This window comes from Poecilia formosa, unplaced genomic scaffold (genome assembly GCF_000485575.1).
Source record: "Poecilia formosa unplaced genomic scaffold, Poecilia_formosa-5.1.2 Scaffold52, whole genome shotgun sequence".
Taxonomy (NCBI): Eukaryota; Metazoa; Chordata; class Actinopteri; order Cyprinodontiformes; family Poeciliidae; genus Poecilia; species Poecilia formosa.
Genome location: NW_006799991.1, coordinates 1323955 through 1344291, shown reverse-complemented (window position 1 = coordinate 1344291; position 20337 = coordinate 1323955). Strand labels below are relative to the sequence as shown.

General features: G+C 40.3%; 1 protein-coding gene across 2 annotated transcripts in view; it reads right to left on the bottom strand.

Moving 5' to 3' along the window:
• LOC103138494 (xenotropic and polytropic retrovirus receptor 1 homolog) overlaps window positions 1-20337 on the bottom strand; it is a 71246-nt gene that overhangs the window by 14151 nt on the left and 36758 nt on the right. For both annotated transcript variants that reach the window (XM_007552697.2, XM_007552696.2), the window contains exons 3-11: window positions 14401-14502; window positions 10735-10955; window positions 10399-10548; window positions 10240-10323; window positions 9271-9352; window positions 8560-8747; window positions 8106-8285; window positions 4988-5150; window positions 3875-4075 (exon numbers count right to left, since the gene is read on the bottom strand). In XM_007552697.2, coding sequence (XP_007552759.1) covers window positions 3875-4075; window positions 4988-5150; window positions 8106-8285; window positions 8560-8747; window positions 9271-9352; window positions 10240-10323; window positions 10399-10548; window positions 10735-10955; window positions 14401-14502 — 1371 coding nt within the window. The remainder of the gene's footprint in view (window positions 1-3874; window positions 4076-4987; window positions 5151-8105; window positions 8286-8559; window positions 8748-9270; window positions 9353-10239; window positions 10324-10398; window positions 10549-10734; window positions 10956-14400; window positions 14503-20337) is intronic.

Here is a 20337-nt window from a genome sequence, read left to right as displayed (position 1 = left end):
ATCGTCACCGTTTTCTTCCCGCTACCAGCCAACAAGACGCCGGGGATTAGAGCGGCGACGTCTCTAACGGAGAATTACTGCAGCACCGCTCCGTTAACTGCTGCCTCCGTTGTGCCGTCTGCTGAGCAATGGGATGGAAGTAGTCCCTACGGCCACACACACGTCTCCCAGATGTAGATTAAACTTAGTCCTCCACAATAGACCCCTCAGCGGAGAATATCTACTGGTGATTTCCTCAGTGTGTTAGAGGTATTTAACCCCTCGGTGTTTGCGGAGGCCGAAGCCGTTTTTCACCAGGCCGCTCAGCCATTAGGAGGTTAAAATGGTGAGATGGACATTGATTGGATGCTCAGTTAGGGCAAACGCTGGTCACTGGTTCCTGTCACGCACATTCAGTCCTCAAACACAGAGCAGAGATTGTTCGCGGGAGCCTGGGCCGATACAGCGATTTAGCTGGAACTCATTTTATCCAGCATCCCACCGAAATAAATTTAAAACAAGAAGAGTCAGTCACTGCTGTTACAACGATATCTCATCTGTTCCCATGGGAACACGGTTCTTCAACAAGGTGCAAAAGCTCGTTTTTAAAGCAGTTTGGGCTTAAAGTGGTCGGGCTAGAACAGCCGCACTGCAGTTTGAAGAGCTTCTCGTTTTGTAAATACTCTACTGAGAGTCGGCATGCAGACACTGATAATACACCTGTCCTAATCCTGTTATTTCAAGTCAAGCTATCAGGAATGGAGGGCCGTCTTGGGAACTAATGGATAATGGAAATTTTTCAGCTCCTGGCTTAAAGACTCTTCCTGCAAAGCTGCTTCGACCTTTTGTCTTTCTGAGCTGTCAGAGGTGAAATTATGGCTAATAACACAGAATCGTCCTCTGGCAAAAACATAAGGTAACCAAATTCATCTCATTTTAAAAATATTTATTGTGATTAAATTTGGAGGCTGAGTGAGGTTTTGGCTTCAGAATAAGGCATTTCATTTTTCCTGAATTTGTCTTTCTGATTCAGTTAATGTGCTTCAATCTGTTTCATCTAACCACACTTTATTTCCACCTTTCACAACATTTCTGATGCAGTTCGCCCGCACAAGAGAGACACTTCCGTCCGACCTTCAGCCTGAATCTGAACCCAGACATGCAATGATTGCTTTTGGCGAATCGGAGTTCAGGGAGGCAGTCAGAGACTAAACATCTTTATCAGTAAAGGTGTGAGTGCAGCAATTCCTCCGGATAGCAAACAAGAGGTCAGCAGATGAAATTAAGTTACAAAAGCTGACAGTTCTGAGATTTTTATACTCCAATCCAGCAAACCAAGCTAAGCCGTACTCTTCACAGAGAGCAGCAGGCCTGGTTTTTGGGAATATGCTGTAGATTTCCCAGACAGAGACATGTAGTCTATGAAGCCCTCAATAATTACTGGCATCCCCAGTGAAGAAGTAAACAAAAGCTTTTAAATAATGGAGACATGGTGAACCAAAGATGTTGGTCGATGCTACAGTTAGCCCGCAGCAACCTTAGGAGGTTTTTTGAGCAACTAAACTGCAAACAATTTCTCATCATTACTATTCCTAAATGTTTCTCTGAAATTTAAAGCTGGGATGTTTCTAGATGCTTCAGCACAAGACTACATATTTATCTTAAAGCATTTTAAGCATCTTCACAATTTATCTTCCAGTAATTGTGTAAAGTGCTGTGTAGGTTGCTACATCTTATTTATGGCACCCGAGCTCACCAAAAATAAAACACCCCAGAACAGTAAACTACATGCTTTCAGTGATCGTTTCTGAATAATTCCCAAACATTCAAATTAGCATTAGCTTGTAATGTCCCTGCAATGAGAAAGGTCATAAATCAGCTTGGCATAAATCTGATCCTGTATCGATCCAAATAATGTTTCTGCTTCAGTGTGAGGCCTCCAACGATGTTCAGCACGATTTGGGATGCCAGCAGAACCCAGAGGATCCAGAATCGTCATTAATGCAACAAGAACCTGCTGAGATTACAGCTTCATGATGGAGTCCAGTCAGTCACTCGTAGCAGTGAAGCGAGGGACTCTCTAAAGGAAATATGCTCAGGCTTCTGGGCAGCATGTGAATCGTTTCTGTTCCAACACAGACAGAGCATCTTGTAGTGATATATGCATAATTAACACACCTTTCTAATTCTGCAGCTTCAGATCTGTAAACGGTGTCATTGGTCAATTAATTAAACTCAGCTCCGCAGCAGAGTGCTCCATGATTTATTGGCATCATGATGTATTTTTCTCTTCCTGCTTTCCCAGATCTAAATGTGGGCTCTGACTTACACGAATCATTGGGGGGGAGGGGTCGGTCTGACAGCGAGGAAACACGTAAACCTGCCGGCTGTGATCAGGATAGCAGCAAAGGTGACACGAGACACCGGGACATCTGCCAGATAATGACTGGCATCTGAGGCACCTCTTACAGCTGGACCCGGTGGTGAGAACATGACACTGAGAGGCCACCGGCTCTACCGGCGCTGCAGAGTGATGCAGGAGGACTTGGCGCCAGCGTAGAGGAAGCGCTGCTGGAAGAGTTTTTAGAGTATAGATGCAGAATATTTTTGATTCTGCTGCTTGAATTGATCCCTTAAACAAGCTTTAAAATCCAGAGGAGCTGCTGCTGCACACGATTCTTAAAATATCTCAACAACAGGCAATTTCCTTAACCATCATCATCCATGTGAGATTCCAACCTCCTCCTCTACTTAACCAACACTCGGCCTTAGTCTCCATTACATGCAGGATGAAAGACAGCTTCACAGAGAATAACACATGAAGAGAGGCCATTAATGGAAGAGCGCACAGGCTTCAGACCGGAGGAGGAAGAAGGATATGGTTTAATGGACGTCTTTCCTACCGAGCAGTGGGTTTAAAAAGAGGGATTTGTCTGCCTCAGACTCTCAGCTTGGGTTCATTCAATACGACCGGCGGTCAGCATGAGAAGCAAATGTATTGATTCAAGTTTTTACCGCAAAGGAATAAAGTCAGAGCGAGACATAACATTTAGCATTTTTGAAAGGCTGCAGATTAGGTTCCACAGCTGGCATTTTGCAGAAAAATAAATCTGTTTGCAGGGAAAATGCCAGAGATTAAATACGTGTCGGGTGAAATGATTGCTTTGAACGTGGCAGAGGGGACAAATCTCCAAGTCTTTGATGGAGACTGACCTAATAATTATGATTTATTTTTTTCCTCTTTTGAAAACAAGCTTCTCTGTGGCATGTCTTACCAATAAGAATAATGTCAGGCTAATTGTAAGGCTGTCAGCCAGAGAGTGACCGGACTATTGATGCAACTTCTTCTTCATGGTTTTTATGCTCCTGCCAAAAGATTTTGAAATGCAATGTTTCTCTTTTCATCTTCTTCTCTGTATTTGTTGTCCAAAGTACATCTCTGGTCTCTCTAACCTCTTGCCCTGAGAGTGAAACCACATTGTGGGAGCAGAATCTTGTTTATCCGCAGCTCGGCTTGACAAACCTCTCCTGTTGCATTATAAAGCTCTGGGCACAGAGTAGGAAACCGACGCCGGCTTCCAGCAATTGCACTCAAGGTCACCTCTGCTTCCCGAGCACACACACGCACGCACACAAAAGACTCAGAGACTTGTGTGTTGACATGCCCCTCTAACACAGCAGCACATCGGTACTGCTGATTTAAAGCTTCAGAAAGTCTTACATCTCTCTTCAGTGTGTCTGCAATGATTCAAAACAGGGATTTACAGCAAGCAACGCGTTTGGGAACCGATGTGTTATCATGTCTGCTCAGCACAAATCAAATCGAGTACGGGAAGAGATGAGTCATAAAACGGACATCTCCCTGCCTTAGTGCGTCGTCTGTCCCGAGTCTTACCCTGGTGGGTGGCATAGAGAGCTGCGAAGGTGACAACAAAGAAGGTGGTGGAGTATTTGCCGGCGTTGACCAGGTGTGGGAAGGCCCTCTTGGTGTCACGGTAACGCCTCAAGCACTGGATGAAACGAAGCCAGGCGGGCAGACACTGGATGATGGCGCGCAGGCCGTACCAGTAGCTGTGGCAGACGTGGTCACTGGAATCTAGAATACAATACAGCAAGAGGGGACAGAAACGGTCTTCATTATGAGGGTCAGACATTGACCTGTGTGCCGCCAAACATTTACAAGCCATTAGCTCTGAGTTAACTAGCAGGACGGAAGCAGAGGGCACCAATTAGCATCATGTCTGTCATATTTTATGTCAAAAAGTCTGAACACCTTACACCCAGCTCACTCACACGTTGTCATGCGACAGTGCGCCTTTAAAAGTTAAAGCGGCGTGAATACATTTGCAAGGCACTGAAAACGCTCAATTGTCACTTAGAAGGCTTAAAGATGAGGAGGAGCGTCTCAGGGTGAACAGTGGATTCCCATCAATGAACGGGATCACACAAAGTGACAGACAACAATTCACACTCACACTCACACCTACAGGCATCACAGTGATACGCTTCATCTAGATACAGATTTCTATTCTCTGTAGGATCAATTCTCTCACCCACTAAACAAAAAGAAAGAAAGTGCTCCTTTTTTAAACATGAATCCGGTTTTTCACGCAAGATCGTTTCCTCGTTTTAAGCTGAGGTTGCTTAAATGTAAAGACCATATTTTATTGTAGAAATGATGTGAGCCCCTGATATATTAATTTACCCAAAGTGGGCGTTTCCGCAAATATTTCCAAGAATGACAAAAATAAACGCTGAACATCCAGAGTTTAAACTGCAGCTCTTATAAGAAGAGTTCATAAAAATTAAAGATCTGACTCACAAATTCAAGGTGAAGGACAAAACATATATACATATCTAAGAACAAATGTTGAGAGGAATACACCAGTCAGTGGGCAGGTTAACCTGAATCACAGGTTAACACAGCTTTGAGAGTCACTGAAAGGTTCGAGCCAAAATTCAGCGCAGCAACCTTTTAGCTGCGGGCCAATCTGAATCAACACCTCACCTGGCGGAAACAACCCCTTGCTGTTGCTCCACTGCAGCTCAAAGATGTAGAAGCAGATGAGATACTCGAAGTCCATGAGTACAACCACCAGAGAGTTGAGCTGATCTGCCAGCCAGAAGTCTGCAAATTCCACCCGATGAAACGGTGCAGTGAAAACACGAAACTGGAGACAAACCAGAGCAGGAAAGACAGCAGGTGAGGAGAGGACATGCACAGAACTGCTGAAATGGAAAACGGTCGGTGCATTTCAGAAAAAAAACGACTTGGACGACCTTACTAAAGCGAGCTTTAGCTCGGATGTCACACTCAGCTGAAGCTGCTCCAACGGGAAGACAAAATAATTCAATAATTAGTGAGAAGTATTTCTGGAGAAACCTTAAGATGGGGGAAAAAAAAGCTCTGAATAATTGGAGACACAAAGGAATAAATCCTCCAGACTGCCTTATCGGCCCTGCACAGGATGCTGTGGTGAGTCACGGTTTGTGTTGGTGTTCATGTTTTATTTGTGTTGCTAATCAGTGGAGTAATGCGCGGGCAGCCAGGAACTGTGTCTATGGGAATGTTATTTGGGATACGGCTTTGGCAGGAGCTGCAGCTATTGACCACGTTTGTAAAATGATACAACCCTGCTCGACTTTTTCCATTAACCCCGCAGGCCTCCTCTGACATTCAGCCGGTGACTGTACGCTGCTCCCCATTTACAGTCTGAGAGAAAAACCACACACACCCTCAGAAAAAACTGACCGTGCCAATCAAAGTATGTATTGATCAGGAGGATTTTGAACGTATTTCCACTCTGCGTTGATGTCTTGAGGCTAATCCTGCTGTGCTTGTATGGTCAGGTTTTCATTTGCTGAATAAACACTACTGCATGTTACAACTGCAGCAGTTTGTTCTACTAATACATTTTATGAGTGGTTTCTATTAATAAAGAATATAGGAGCTCTTATGGCAACATACAGTCCAGTGAACTGCAGACTGAAATATCTAGTAAATCCTGTACTTCCTAAGAGATATCCTGCATTAAAATAATAAAAAATAGTCATTTTTGTTCTAAAAACCCTTCATATGGTTGTAATGGTGCCAAATTAATCAAGGCTGATTACAGCCTCATCACTGGGGGAGGGCTGAGCGAGAGTACTGGGAACTGTGGGGCACTGAGAAGCAAGGACAAGATATGTGGAGGGGGGTGTGTATATGCGAGAAGGAGGACGAGGGACAGAGGAGCTCAGGGCATCAGCATGCTGATAGATCTATGCCTGTAATGATTGCACAGTCACAGCCTCCATCTCCCCTGAGACGAGGCCCGTTCTATTATTCCTCACCCCTTTGGCCCCATCCTCACTCCAGTCGCCCCAAAACACACACACACACTTCTACACACACACCCCATCCTCTGTTCTGCAGCGATGTAGCACAGATCAGACAAAGAATGGGGTTTAATAAACATGTAGCTGGAAACAGATATCTGGATTGTACCTGCATTCATTGAGAAGATAAGATAAAGACACACACGTCCCTCACACCCTGTCAGTACATGCTTCAGTTTCAGAAAATCATAACAGCAGGAAAATACACAGCTCTATCAAAAAAAAAAAAAAACACAAGCGAAGCTCAAACAAATCAGATTTTTCTTCAAATTCAAGAGATTAAATGCACTAAGATTACTAGTCCTTTAAATAACACGAGAAAGCTCAGATGATGACACAATGGGTTTAGACGCTTATAAGGTTCATTCACAAAATTTGACTTAAATGAAGCCACACCTGTGGTAATGTTTTTTAAGGCAAAGCCTTGAACACACAGCTTTTATTTTTCCCACATTATGGGAAAAATAAAAAAATCTGAAATCAGACGAGATATCAAGACGAGAATTATGGACGTTCACAAGTTTGGTTCATCCTTTACTACAACTACCAGATGCCTAAAGGTCTAAAAAATATATAGCAACATAAAACACTATAAGACATTACAGTTTGCCAATGAAATCAGGGGCAAGGACTTTTTTTTTTTTCCAAAACATCAATTTGTCCCAAAATTCAACCAAAAGGTTCAAAAGATGAACTTGTCCATTGAAATTTGTCCGTATTTCCAGACTATTTTTTTTTTTAAGTTGTAGTGCTTCCTGTCTATTTAAAGGCCTGTTTTGACTAAAAGCCCAGGAATATTTTCCATGAACATGGCAAGTGAAGTCCATGTGTTGCTGTACAAAGATGATGAACTGCTTCCATGTTACATAACAGAGTTTCGGGTTACTTTTCTGGATGCCATGGTGCTGCTCCGGAGCCTGTGTGGCTATATTGATCCCAGTGGCACGGCGGATACTTTTGAAGCACAGCTTAGACTCTGCTCTGGCGGTTTCTGACCTTGGGCTTTATGCACTGAGATTTATTCAGACATCTTCAATCTTATTTCAGAGCATCCGATGCACTGCAGAGGCTGGATGGAGTTAGGAGTGAGACTTATGTCAAAACAGCTCACTGATATAAAACAATGCAATAGAGCAGTTTTATTCTTTTTATTAACACATGTATAGGCCTGTCATAATAATCAATGAATCGCATGATAAATTAAAACAAACTCAATCATTTCTATTGGCATGATTCATTGTGCTTTTTCTCTCCCTCTTTTTGCACTTGCAAAACGTGGAAGTAGGAGAAGTTAGATCCAAACTCAAACTTTTTTTTTTTTTTTTACTAAAAACTGGATGATAAAAGTCTTCAGTTTGGTGCTTTGGTCTCAACTAGCCCTTTTTTTGAAGGATAAATTTGTTTTCCAAGACTTAAAAATTAATTTTATTTGTTGTTTTTTATTTATTTATTTTGGATATTTAAAATGTCTTCCAGCTCCAATGTCAAATGTTCATTAAACTTTAAAGTTTACTGATCTTTGAGAATATGTTTTTGCATTATTATTATTATTATTATGCCATTACCATTATATTACTTAAAAAATGTCTAAAAACAACAATATTATCGTTTATCGCAATGACTTCTGGAACACTTTATCATCCAGCAAAATTTGTTGTCGTGACCAGCCTACACTATATAAAAACACTATAAAAATGTCTTTAAAAAAAGAAAATTAAAAAAGGACTCTATTTAAGATGGTGACCAACCAGCAGTTTGATGAGCCAGAAGCGGGATTTGTAGTAGCAGGTTTTAAATGGGTTGATGAGGAAGAGCACCATGAAGCCGTAAAGAATGAGAGGGTTGATCTGCATGGGGAGGTAGGTGTACTCTGAGTATAGACACGAGAGGATGCTGAGACACCATAACACACCCAGGAAACCAGCAATCTGCAGCAGAAACATAAAAAGGAAAGCGGCATTAAAGGAAAGCGCCAATAACTTTTCATAACAATTAACAGAGTGACACAAACTGAGAAGTGTGGGTTTTAAATTTCTGCAGGGTTAACTTATTTTATAACATTTATGCTCTTCAATAGGACTAAACAACATCAGTAAATCCAGGAGAATAATAAAAATGTTGCTTTTATTAATATGAAAGTAAATATAATTTTGAAGAGACGTCTGGCTGTGTTCAGTAGTTTGTGCTTCTGCCTGGGCTAACCTCAAACAGGTGCTGGTGAGACAAGTTGTCTCGCGGGTCAATCTCAAAGATGAGGACATGGTTGACTCCGTTCTGTCTCCAGCCGTAGGTGTTAATCCCCAGCAGGAAGAGGAACTGGATCAACAGGAAGCCGCCACGATAGATCCGCACCAGAGGCCAAATGTTCTCGTAGCGGATGAAAACAGCACCTAAAAGAAACCGGAGCAGAGATGAAAAATTAAACAGTGAGCTTGAAAATAATCTCCCAGACTGGCGTCTGTGGTAAAGATATGTAATAAACTTTAAAATAAATGTATGTTTTGGGCTTTTTACAGAAACAAAAACTACTTTTAATTTAAACATTTCTTAATAAATCATTTATTTTCACAAAATCACAGGTACCACACATATTTGTATCTCTTCTGAATCCTATAAAGTAAACATACAATGGTCCTTTAAAAGAACGCCCTACTAATAAAAGATCTTTGTGTCGATAAACTTTTAAATAGTTATTCATGACTCAATGTTTCATAAATGCAACGCGACATATTTTCTCTTAGGACGTGTCCTGGACGACCCGGTTGATGTGGGCCGGTTCGGTCGTGAAGACTAGAGGTGAGCAGGTGTGAAATTGGATGGTCTAGCCTTCAGATTAATTAAAAATATCAAACACATATAAGAGAACGGTACGATGATAATATATATATATATATGATTTAAAATATGACTCACCAGTGAGAATAAAAGCGACAACCAGAATGATGAAGAAACCACAGAAGAGACCCACTCTGAAGGTCGTCCAGGCCAAGGCAGGCTGAGCCGGGCAGAGAAAACACAGAGCCACTGTGTTTAATACAGATATCTCAATGATGCACTTTAGCTTAAAAAACTAACTCACAGGTGCTACTCAGCCATATTCCATGTTTTAAAGGGGAAAAAAAACAAACAAAGAAACAATATGGCTGATTTTATTCACTTCATATGTTCAATTTATTACATGCATACTTTTTATGTGTGTGGATCTCAAACAATTTCTGTTTGAAATAACAGTAAAATGGGCTTAAAAGGTCCACAAACACATGTATTATCCAAACAATAGCTTGTCTGATGAATAGCGTGAAGGGATGGTTTCCTCTCTTACTCTTTCACTTTAGCTCATAAAAACCTTTTTACATTGTGTTGGCATTGTAGGGTTACATCGACGTATTTGCCTGTTGTCTTGGAAAATAAAACTTTGGTTTGTTTACTTGGATGAATGAGCTAATAACGAAGGTTTCTGAGCAGATGTTTTTTCTTATGGAACTGATAACGGAGGTTTCAGTGAAGATGTTTTTCTTCCTTGTCCAACCGAAACTCCTTTGAACCAATTAGCCGGAGATGGGAGAAACTGAGAGAAACTCCCTACAGAAGAGAGATGGGTGGAAGGCGCTGTGTACGTGACTGAAGAGATATATAAAAAGAATCGCATGTTTTAAGTTTCACTTCTTCTTCTTCTCTCTTGCTTTTCTTTTCTCACACGCTGATCTCTGATACTTACTCTGATTTTCTAAATAAAATATCTAAAGACAAATGTGCGTTTCTCCGATTGATTCGCTCACTCCCGAAAACGATTTCTCCTAAACACCTGTGTAACTTAAAATAAATACAGCAGAAATGTCAGAATCAAAAGTGCAGTAAACATAATAACCAGTTGTTACTGACCTGAGCTGCCCCCAGAGGAGGAACTCTCAACCTCTTCATGGCCCTCTGACGATCTCCTTCCTCCAGCTCTGTGGTGACCAGAGTCTAGCCACAGAAGGATATCATCAGCGTATAATCTTTATTTTGTATTTGCGTGTTTGTGGAGATGTGAGCAGTCACCTCTGTCTCAGTGATGAGCTGAGTAATCTTCTTGCAGGTGTAAAACGGAGCCACGTCCACATGAGCAAGACGCCATTCGACTCCACGAGTCGTGTCCAGGATCTTGTCGTGTTTTTTCAGGATTTTACGGAAACCAGTGAAGTTCAGGTTCTGAGGATAAAGTAAGTCCAAAACGTTATTTAAGACAGGAGTCAGACACGCTGCTGCAGGACAAAGACGGTGAAACAAGGCTGGGCAAATATGTTCACATAAAATCAGAGTGGAGATCATTCTGTATGTGTGTGTGTGTGTGTGTGTGTGTGTGTGTGTGTGTGTGTGTGTGTGTGTGAAGGGAACCTGGTAGTTCTGGAGCAGGATGAGGCTGAGGTAGAACTCGCTGAAGGCTAGCTTCAGGTCCATGATGTTGTGGTTCTTGGAGCGCTCCTCCTGCCTCAGGTGGAACAACGTCCTGCGTTTGCGAAGGCCGGACGGAGCGTTGCGCTCTCGCTGGGCATCCATTGATGACTGCAGCTCATTTTGCAGCGTTGCAAACCGTCTCTGAGCTTCAGCGAGCTTTTCTGCAGACAGAATGATGAGATTGTGCTGAAAACTGTAAGGTTAGTTTGCATTTCGCACAGCACAGACCAATCTTTAGAAGAAAGCTTACAGAGAGGAACAGATATATTCCAGTCTGCAGAAATCGCAGCAAGCATAGATTAGTCCATTGAGTGATTCATTTTTCTTATCAGGACGATAAAGTAATAAACTAAAACCAACAATATAGAAATACTGAGAAATCTGGTACTGATCATTAAAAAGGAGACATTTCAGCTGTTCCAAATGCTGAGGAAAGGTTTCTTCAAAGAGCATCAAGAAGCTACAAGAATTTGCAGAGCAATGGGGAACGTGCTAATCTTAAAATTCTCTTCTCTCCCGTTACTTCCAGGAAACATAAGCACATGGGCTGAGATGGCATGTAAAAGCTGCATAGAGAGTGAGGAACCACTATGTGGGTCAAAGATAGGTTAACACTTCCTCAAAGGAGTAACATAGTTCCTTGTAGCCTGTATGACTAGAGTAAAATGTTTTGGGTATCCTTCTCCAAGCTTCTCACAGTGGTTTGATTGAATTTTGGTCAAGTCGTCCAGACAAAAACGACGTAACTGAGACATTTTGCGGTTGGAGTCATTGTTTCTTTGCATCCATGTGTGCCCAAGTTTGAACATCCTGTCTAATGCTTGATATGTTACTTCACTATTTCCAGTAAAATTTTTTGTCGTCAAACTGAGACAGAACCTGCCTGTTTCCTGAAGATGGCTGGAGATTCTCCTGGTGTTCATACTTGCATTTAAGTGGTTGAACATATTAACCTGACACTTTCAGGTGAATGAAAATGAAACCAGACTTCTCTACCTGAAACTTTGGAAGAGTTTTGTGTTTTTTCACGTCGGTCAAGGCGATGTTTTTGAGGTGCTGTCATAAAATGCATCTACAGGTTTTGGCTCCAATTAATACTAAACCTATAGTTATGAGGATTTTCTCTTTATTTGAAGGGATCAAAATCTTAATGTATGCAATCTTTTGAATTGAAAAAGACAAGTTTGCTTTATAAAACGAAAACACTTTGAAATTGATATGGTAATCCTAACTGACCAAAGACAGGAAGTCAGATTTAACATCAGACAGTGGTGAAAATAGGTTGTGTATGCAACCACAGACAAGTAAAAGACATATATTATGTTATGATTCATGCAGTCAGCCTGACAGTCTGGGAAATCAAGGCTACAGCGGCTTCCTACCCGTCCTTAAATTAATAAAGTCACACTGCTGATGCTGAAGGCTCACTGGTGACTTTCACGCTTTGTTGCTTGAACTCACCCTGACACACAATCACACTACCTCCCTCTCTGGAATGCCATGGCTCTTTATTGACAACTATATTCTCAGTAATCCTCTTGTTTGAACTGTGCAGTCCGTAATAACAATTCGTGACAACAAAAGGAGGCTTGGAGAAGCCAGTACACCCACTGACCTCTGAAAGCAGATTTAGAGTAAACCTGGAGTCTGGAGTGAAGGAGAAAAACAGAGGACATTTATCTATGTGGCTAATGAACCTTAGACAGCAGCTGGTGGTTTAAATTTCAACCAAAGTGGGTTGAGTGAACCATTTTATTCGACCTCAGTTTGGAGACAAGGTGAATATGTATAATAATAAAACACCTGCAAATGTTGACAAAACCTAGTCCTCTTCCTGGATTGTGATATTGAACCTGCAGTCCAACAGTCAGGATTTTAGCGCAATGCAGTAGGATGGCTTTAAGAGGTCAAGGACCCCTTTCAGAGGGAGATACAGGCACACAGAGCAATGTGGAGGCAGGTTGTTCATGTAAAGTCAGCACACATTTATCTCCATCTCTCCACGGTTCAATCAACCCTGAAATCCTTTTTAAATAGCTACACATACACACAAGCACACACACGCACACACATGCGCACACACCTACACACACATAAACAGACATGAGATAAACGCACTTGCTGGGCAAAACTGTGGCCTTTCCTCTTTCCTCCTTCTGTGTTGATAGTAAACAAACTGGGTGAAATAATGTTTTCATGCTAAACATTTACCCTTGTCAGACAAACTGCCTGCTGAAGACACAGCGAATAACTCTAGTACTGATATAGCATGACCCCCCCTGCTGTTGCACTAAAATGAAGAGGATGCATTCTTTACTGCTTTTTCTTTTTAAAATCTCTAAGATATTCAACATTGCTGTGCTCCTATGAAGGTTTAACCAGCATAATACTTATGAAAAGGACCAAACTTTTGCTGTAATCATCCACAGTAGATAATGGACCTAAATAGTAAAATGTACTTTATTACAGGTCCTCTCAATTCACATAAGTTTGTAATTTATTATACTGGTAAATGGCTTACTCCACTCTGCTGGGAAAGAAAAACTTCCATTACTTCAGTAACAAAGCATCTTTCTAACTGTGAGCCGAGTGACTTATACTCATTTTACTGCTTTTGCCATCAATCAGCCTGTACTGTCCCATCGTTATGAGCAGGGACAATCTTTCCAGTTAACCTTGTCCCTGCGCTGGCCCACCTCAGGACGCAGTTTCACAGATGGCCTCAGGAGGAGGCAGCGCCTGGCTTTACTACAGACACATTTCCATGAACTCAAGTTCTAGAAGTATCCGTCTGGTACCAGAATATATTATGGAGAACATCTCAGATTACACAGCACACACACGCAGTCTCACTTACTTCTTGAAATACATGCATGCTTTCTCCCGTAAGCATGACTGCTACTGACCTGTTGAGTCTAATGACTAAGGCTAAACCCAGTGTTATCTAGCAATTCCTTCCTTTGCATCCCAAGTAATGAAACTGGTTACAAACCCCTTGTGCAAGAGTCGTAATTTAATTGTGACTTTTGATATATTTTTGTGCAAATGTTTCTTTCTTCTGAGGAAAAAGACGGGCTTTCACTAAATCAAGTACAACTGTTGTTAAAGAAATAACATTTTATCCCCGCGTTGATTGGATTCATTCTGATTTTCAGTATATTTATTTGAAACTGGATCAATAAGAAGGTATGGGTACAGTGACGATTTCTTTTACAGCGTCAAACCTGACGTCAATATGAATCAAAAGTACTTTTATTTCTGCTCCAAAGTTGAACATAAATTTTGATGTTAGAGCCATAATAAAAAATTACCAGAGCCTCGATCAGATCTAAAGTTGCTTGTTTCAGCAGCTCATAAAATTACACTTTAATAGCTGATCATCAGTAATCTCCTTTATAAAAGCAGAAGCTTTGAAAGTTTGCCAGTGCTGAGCGGCCAGGAGCTTGATTTTCTATTTGTAGAAAAAAAAAAAAAAAACTATTTACGTTTACAACATGTAACCTGTTGCAAACCAAAATGAGACTTATTCAAATTCACAGGCCAAAGAAATGCCCAACTGATTTATTTATCTTCATGACCCAGAGAATTTGTGGAGTAAAGTAGTACCTGAATAGAAAGTGTTGATTTTCAGAAGCTCCTTCTCACAGTTCTGGAAAAACCTCTCCTCAAACTTAGCGTAGTATCGCTTCACTGTGTCTTCATCTGTGACTGGAACAAAAAGCAAAAAACAAGCAGACAGAAGGTTATTGACTTTTTTACAAACAAGTATGTGTAAGAGACTATAACATTTCATAGTCCATCCATAGCTTTCACACAACACAGGTGGGAAAGCTTAGTTTATATTAAGCTGAGAGGCGCTGAAGGATGAAACCTTATTAAGACCTTTTGAAAAGGATGAGATGAGATGTGATGAGAAGTAGACATCTAATGTGATGGTGTTTTACACTATATGTCTGTACAAGAACCATTCAAGCCTTACATCACCAATTGCATATCCAAATGTCAGATGGAGTAGTGTAAAGCATCTTGCCAATAAACTGTATAGCAGTGGAGACATTCTAGTCAATACAAATTGACTAGAAATTTTGTACTATTTTATGCTCTAAAGTTTGTGGGGACTGTGTACTTACAACCCCTTCCTTTTCCAAGACATTTGTGGATAAAGTAAGGTCCACAAACTTGTGGATGAGTGAGTTTGGGGTAAAAAGGTCTCCACTGTCCTGCACAAAGTCCCAACTTCATCCAAACAAAACACTTTTTGGATGAATTAGAGGTGAAACTGAGAGCCAGATATTCTTATCCAACATCAGTGTCTGACCTCACAAATGCACTTTTAGGATGACTGTCAGAAATAAGCACACTTATAAACTTATCAGAAAGAGGTAAAACTGAACATTTTACAGATTAAGAACGGGAACCCACTGGTGTTCAAATGTAAATGAAGGCAGATTAGCTAATACCTTTTAATATTAATACTTTGAAGTTCTCCAACTGCAATACAACTACTGTTGCTACATTTGGCCATGCCATCTGTACCACTATATTAATAGAACATTAAACATCCAAAATGGGATAGAGTTGAGCTAGTAACTCGTTTTGCTTTCGAGGCATTCATTAATGATTAGGTGACTTAAATAGCTAATCCTTCTGTAACTCTGAGAATTCCTTTAAGAGTTCAGGAAACCTCAGGCAAACAGACTTTCATTCAAGTCTGAATTAGACCTACAGCTTCTTCCTGCCTCTCCATGGCTGAATAAACCCTCCTATCTTTTTCAGGACATGCCAATTCAATCAGTATTGATGCGCTGTCTCAAACAATTCTCTGCCTCATTCACAGCAGGCTACCCAACACCTGACAGAGCTCAACATGCAGCCAAAGGAAAGTGACTGTAAAATAGGCCCTTTCCCCTTTTTGTTTTCCAATTAGTTCCCTCCATTTTTTTTTTAAGCAGCCTTCCAATCAGCAAATGTTTTATCATAAATAACATACTGAGTAATAATTATAAACCTACTCAGAGTTTTTGATACCAAATCATAATCAGTCCAGAGTTTTATTCAAAATTAAAATATTCACTCAAAACACAAAAAGACGCTATTTGATTTTAAGTGAGCAAATAGTAAAATATTTACTTATCAACAGAACATATCACACAAAGTAATCCTAAACTACACAAATATATTGAGATAATTTTTTTAAATAAATGTTAACATCTCAATTATCCAACAGTGAAGATTTAAATGCTGTTGTACGCACAGGTGCTAATTAAAAAGGAATTCTGTATTTTATTGATTTAAGTAGTCAAATAATCATTCTAAGGAAAAACAATACCGTACATTGTAAAGGTCAGTTCAGTGTGCAGTTTGAAACTACTCTCTAGTTCAGGACTACAAACCTGTAAGGAGCTTAAAAATGTTCTCGGAACAAAGACAAAAGTCTATAAAAAGCTGAGATAAATGTTAATTCTGATATGTCCAATACTAACTGATTAAAATCTTAATGCTCATTTTCACAATTTATTTTTCTAACTCTAAATATCAGTTTACAGATGTATTCTTCAGTATGACACAGCTACACAGGTGCATTTGGTGCTTTGCAGCCCCTGAGGATCTGCTCTCTGCCACCCTGCATGTCAGGCTGTTTCAGGTGGCTGGATGGATGACGGCATGGAGGGAGCCACATTTATACTTCTAAACGATTGGCCAGCAAACATTAGCTGTTTCAGCAAAGTGATCGAGCACCTAGCTGGCCAGTGCAGCCTGACACAATGACTGATGGGCTAATACACCACTTTGGTCAGACCTGCAGGCAACAAGCATACGGTGAGGTAATTCAAAGTAAAAAGGTTACACGGCTAATGAAAACCCTGAAACAACAGTGAAGCATGAGGCGTGGAATAAGAGGCAGAGAAAAGTGGAACATTAAAAATCTATACCAAACATTGCAATTAAAGTAACTGTGTTAGAGGAACTACAAAACGATTCACTCAACTGACTATTCCAGGTGAGTAATCAAGTTTAGCTCATTGCTGTTGAAAAATGCTGAAGTGAAGCTTTGGTTTTGGGCCACCTTTTTACTCAATTGTTCCTTTAAAGTTCCCAGAAAACAGACTTTATTAAAGCTCTGCTTTGTTTAGGTTTCTTTTTTTTTTTAAGTTGGACAGTACAATTGTGTGCTTTAGTTTCATACAAAAATGCTCTGAATGGGTAAAAGTTTAATTTACGGCTTGTACACATGCCTTACTGAACCGTATGGGCTCTAACAAAATTCTTCGGTATGAATACATGTAGCATTGCTAGATTGCTGGCACACTTAGGAATACATCAGTACCATTACTGAGACACAGAATGTGCCCACATCTCTTTGTTTTAATAAAATTATATTTGTATGATATTTGTGAGTCCAATGAGAACAATGAAGGTGACAGTTTATCTACGATTCCACCCCTACTTCTTTGTTTTCAATTAAACCTCACTGACAAATTATTAGAGCATCCATATTGATGCACTTCTTCTAAACCTCACACTCCTTATGCTTACAAACAGAAAGATCTAAACCTCATTAGCGTAAACTCTGTACATTTTGGAGAAGGAGTCAGCATTTTGGTTTCCTTCCCAAAGGTAATTCGACATGTAGACTGCGGAGGGAGAGTCTCTGTCATGTCAAACAGCATGGTTTCTCATTATCTCTTATCTGGAGAAATGATGGCAGAGACAACATTCACAAGTTCAGCAATCTTCGCAAAATGATAAGGAACAATACCCAGCAGAAACTTAAACAAGAAATATAGCATTTTATAGACTTCTGCATGATACGGTAATAATTTTCAACACTATTCTGAGATGTAAATGACATTCTTGGCTGTCTGCAGAAGGATAGTTGCAGCCAAACTGACTTTCAGACAGCAGAGCAACAAAGAGGAACCCTGCAGCATTTCCTCCAGCCACTGTTTAAAGGTAATGGAAACTCTAGTCTTGCATGTGTGTGACAGAAAGATTTAATACAGCAGTCGGGAATAAACAGCCTGTTTCTATAGGAGTGTGTAATTCCAGCATTATAACTACTGATTTATAAAGAATATATTTCATCCAGATTAACAAAGACAAAACATTAATATGTTGTAATTATATTTACCAACATTTAATGACTATAATATACAGACACACGACTACAGGGCCCATTTTGTCTCACTTCTAAACAGGCTGATAAATTATTCAGGTGATTTTTTATTGCTGAAAACCTTTATTGTTTAAAAGTAAAATCTGGGGATTTTGTTTTTCCATCGCTTGCAAAATTAACAGAAAGTTTAGAGAGTTTGAAAAACTAAATCATAGATTAAAAAATACTAACATTTTGGGGGGAAAAAAGTCAACCTAATTCAACCCATAATTTTATACATATACAGCATGAGTAACGAAAATTATACTTGTTGTGCTCAAGGTCACAATGTTTAAACTGTGCATAATGTCTGATAGGAATGCAGACGAAATATAATAAAAACAGGACCACATGTGACATCAAGAAGGTGAAACTCTGCATCATTAAAAACCAGATATTTGGAGAAAAAATGCATTACACACATTGGAGTATGTTGTGCTTATTTGGGAGCTTCACTTTTTTTTCAGACAAAGAATTGTGCTGGTAGCTAGAAAAACAACTCTTGACCTACAGTATTCCCAGAGCGGCTTGTAGACGGCAGCCTCCCTCTCTCCGCTAACCCCTTCTTCTGTAGATTGTATAAATAAATGATGAGACAGCTTCCCCAGAACCCACTCCACTCACCCCCGAAACAGTTCACTCACACAGACACTCACACAGACACTCACACACACACACACACGCACACACACTCCCCACCCCCCAGCTTTTTATATTCCTATACAGGCGTATAGGACGCCTGTATAGACTTGATATTAAGAACTCAAAAGATAAAACAGAGCAACCTTCCTGTACTGCATTTAGCCTTCCTGTTATCTGCTGAAATATTTTTCTTTCTCTAATTCTCAGAAATGTCTCGACCGGCATGTAAAAAAATAAATAAATAAAACATTCCTTTAAAATAGCTTTGTCTGACTTCATCTTTTAAAGCTCACAGATACTGAAATAGTTCACTTTGAGTCTTCTCAACAACATTCATACAATATCTTGTCAGTAAGATCTGGTAGCAGGTAAGCATCATACTGTTCAGAAAAAGATCTTCAGTTTCTGTCTGACTGGTCAGGTCAGGTCAACCACCATATAAAACCACCAACCTTTAAACCTGCTGACCAGGAGAAGGATTTGGAGACAAACTGGACAAATCCGAACTTCAATATGGTTAATTTTTCATTTGTAAAGTTCCTGTAATGATATTTTTAATTTTGCTTTTACCATTAATGAAAATGTATGCTTCATTAAAATCTCAAATGTAATCTTTCATTACACTAGAGGGTGAACACAGGATGTATTTCTTTACAGTCCGGTAAAACAGTTATACACATGAGAACACCCTACGCAAATTGTATGTCCCTGATTTTAAGGCCTATTAATCCCATTTAATGACACCTCTCAGATAACATTATTCTCAGGGGAAGCGAGCAGGCCATTACAGTATGATTGTTGCTCTAGAAGATGCTGTTATCTCCCCCCTGCAAGCCCACAGGTGTTAAATCACAGGGAAAGACAAACTGAGCTATAAAAGAGAATAGGATTGACTTCATTCGGGCCTGATATTAATCTAGAGGGACCAAAGACCTGAATGTAGGAAAATAAACTGGATCTCCTCCACTGGCAGGCTTTAAGGAAGTGAATGCAACACGAATACCAGCCCCCAGCCGCCCCCCTTCCCTCCATCACGCCTGTTTTTCTCACTTATTCCCATTCAGCCCTCCAGCCACAATTAATTCTACCAATCATCTCTCTCATCGAGGCCAGGGGAGCATTAAGAATGCACACTCTCTGGGCTAGGATGCCAGCCAAACATGACCGGAGGCAGGATGTGAAGAGCCACTGTTGATCCCAATACATTGTATACTATTTGTACAACAAGAATGCAAGCAAAGCAGTTTGAAGAAAACTGAACTAAGAAGAGATATCAAATAGTGAACAGTATCCTATGTCCAACATATTCAGAGAGGAGCTAAATATATTTGTTTTGCTAGTTGTGTTGGCGGATGAGCGAACGAGCGAAAGGGAAAGAACATAAGAGACACATGGGATGGGCAAATTACCAGCAGCCGTTTGAATAAAAAGGAGTAGAGGCATGAGGCCAGATGGGGTGTGAGATTATCATAGGAACCACAGGGAAAAGACCCAACACCCAAACACACTGGAAAATTATATAAGAGTCTAGCAGACAGAGAGAAGGTGGAATACAAGCGGAAATGTGATACAGGAAGAGACAGAGACAAAAGTTGTAACTGGATGGAGAGAATTTCAAATCACTGCACAAGTTCAGATGTTGGTAGACATGGTGGAACCTGAAAAGTATAGGCAAGCAAAGGAATATCAACCAAACGCTAGATTACATTAAGACTAATCTCATTTGAAGAATATGATACAAACAA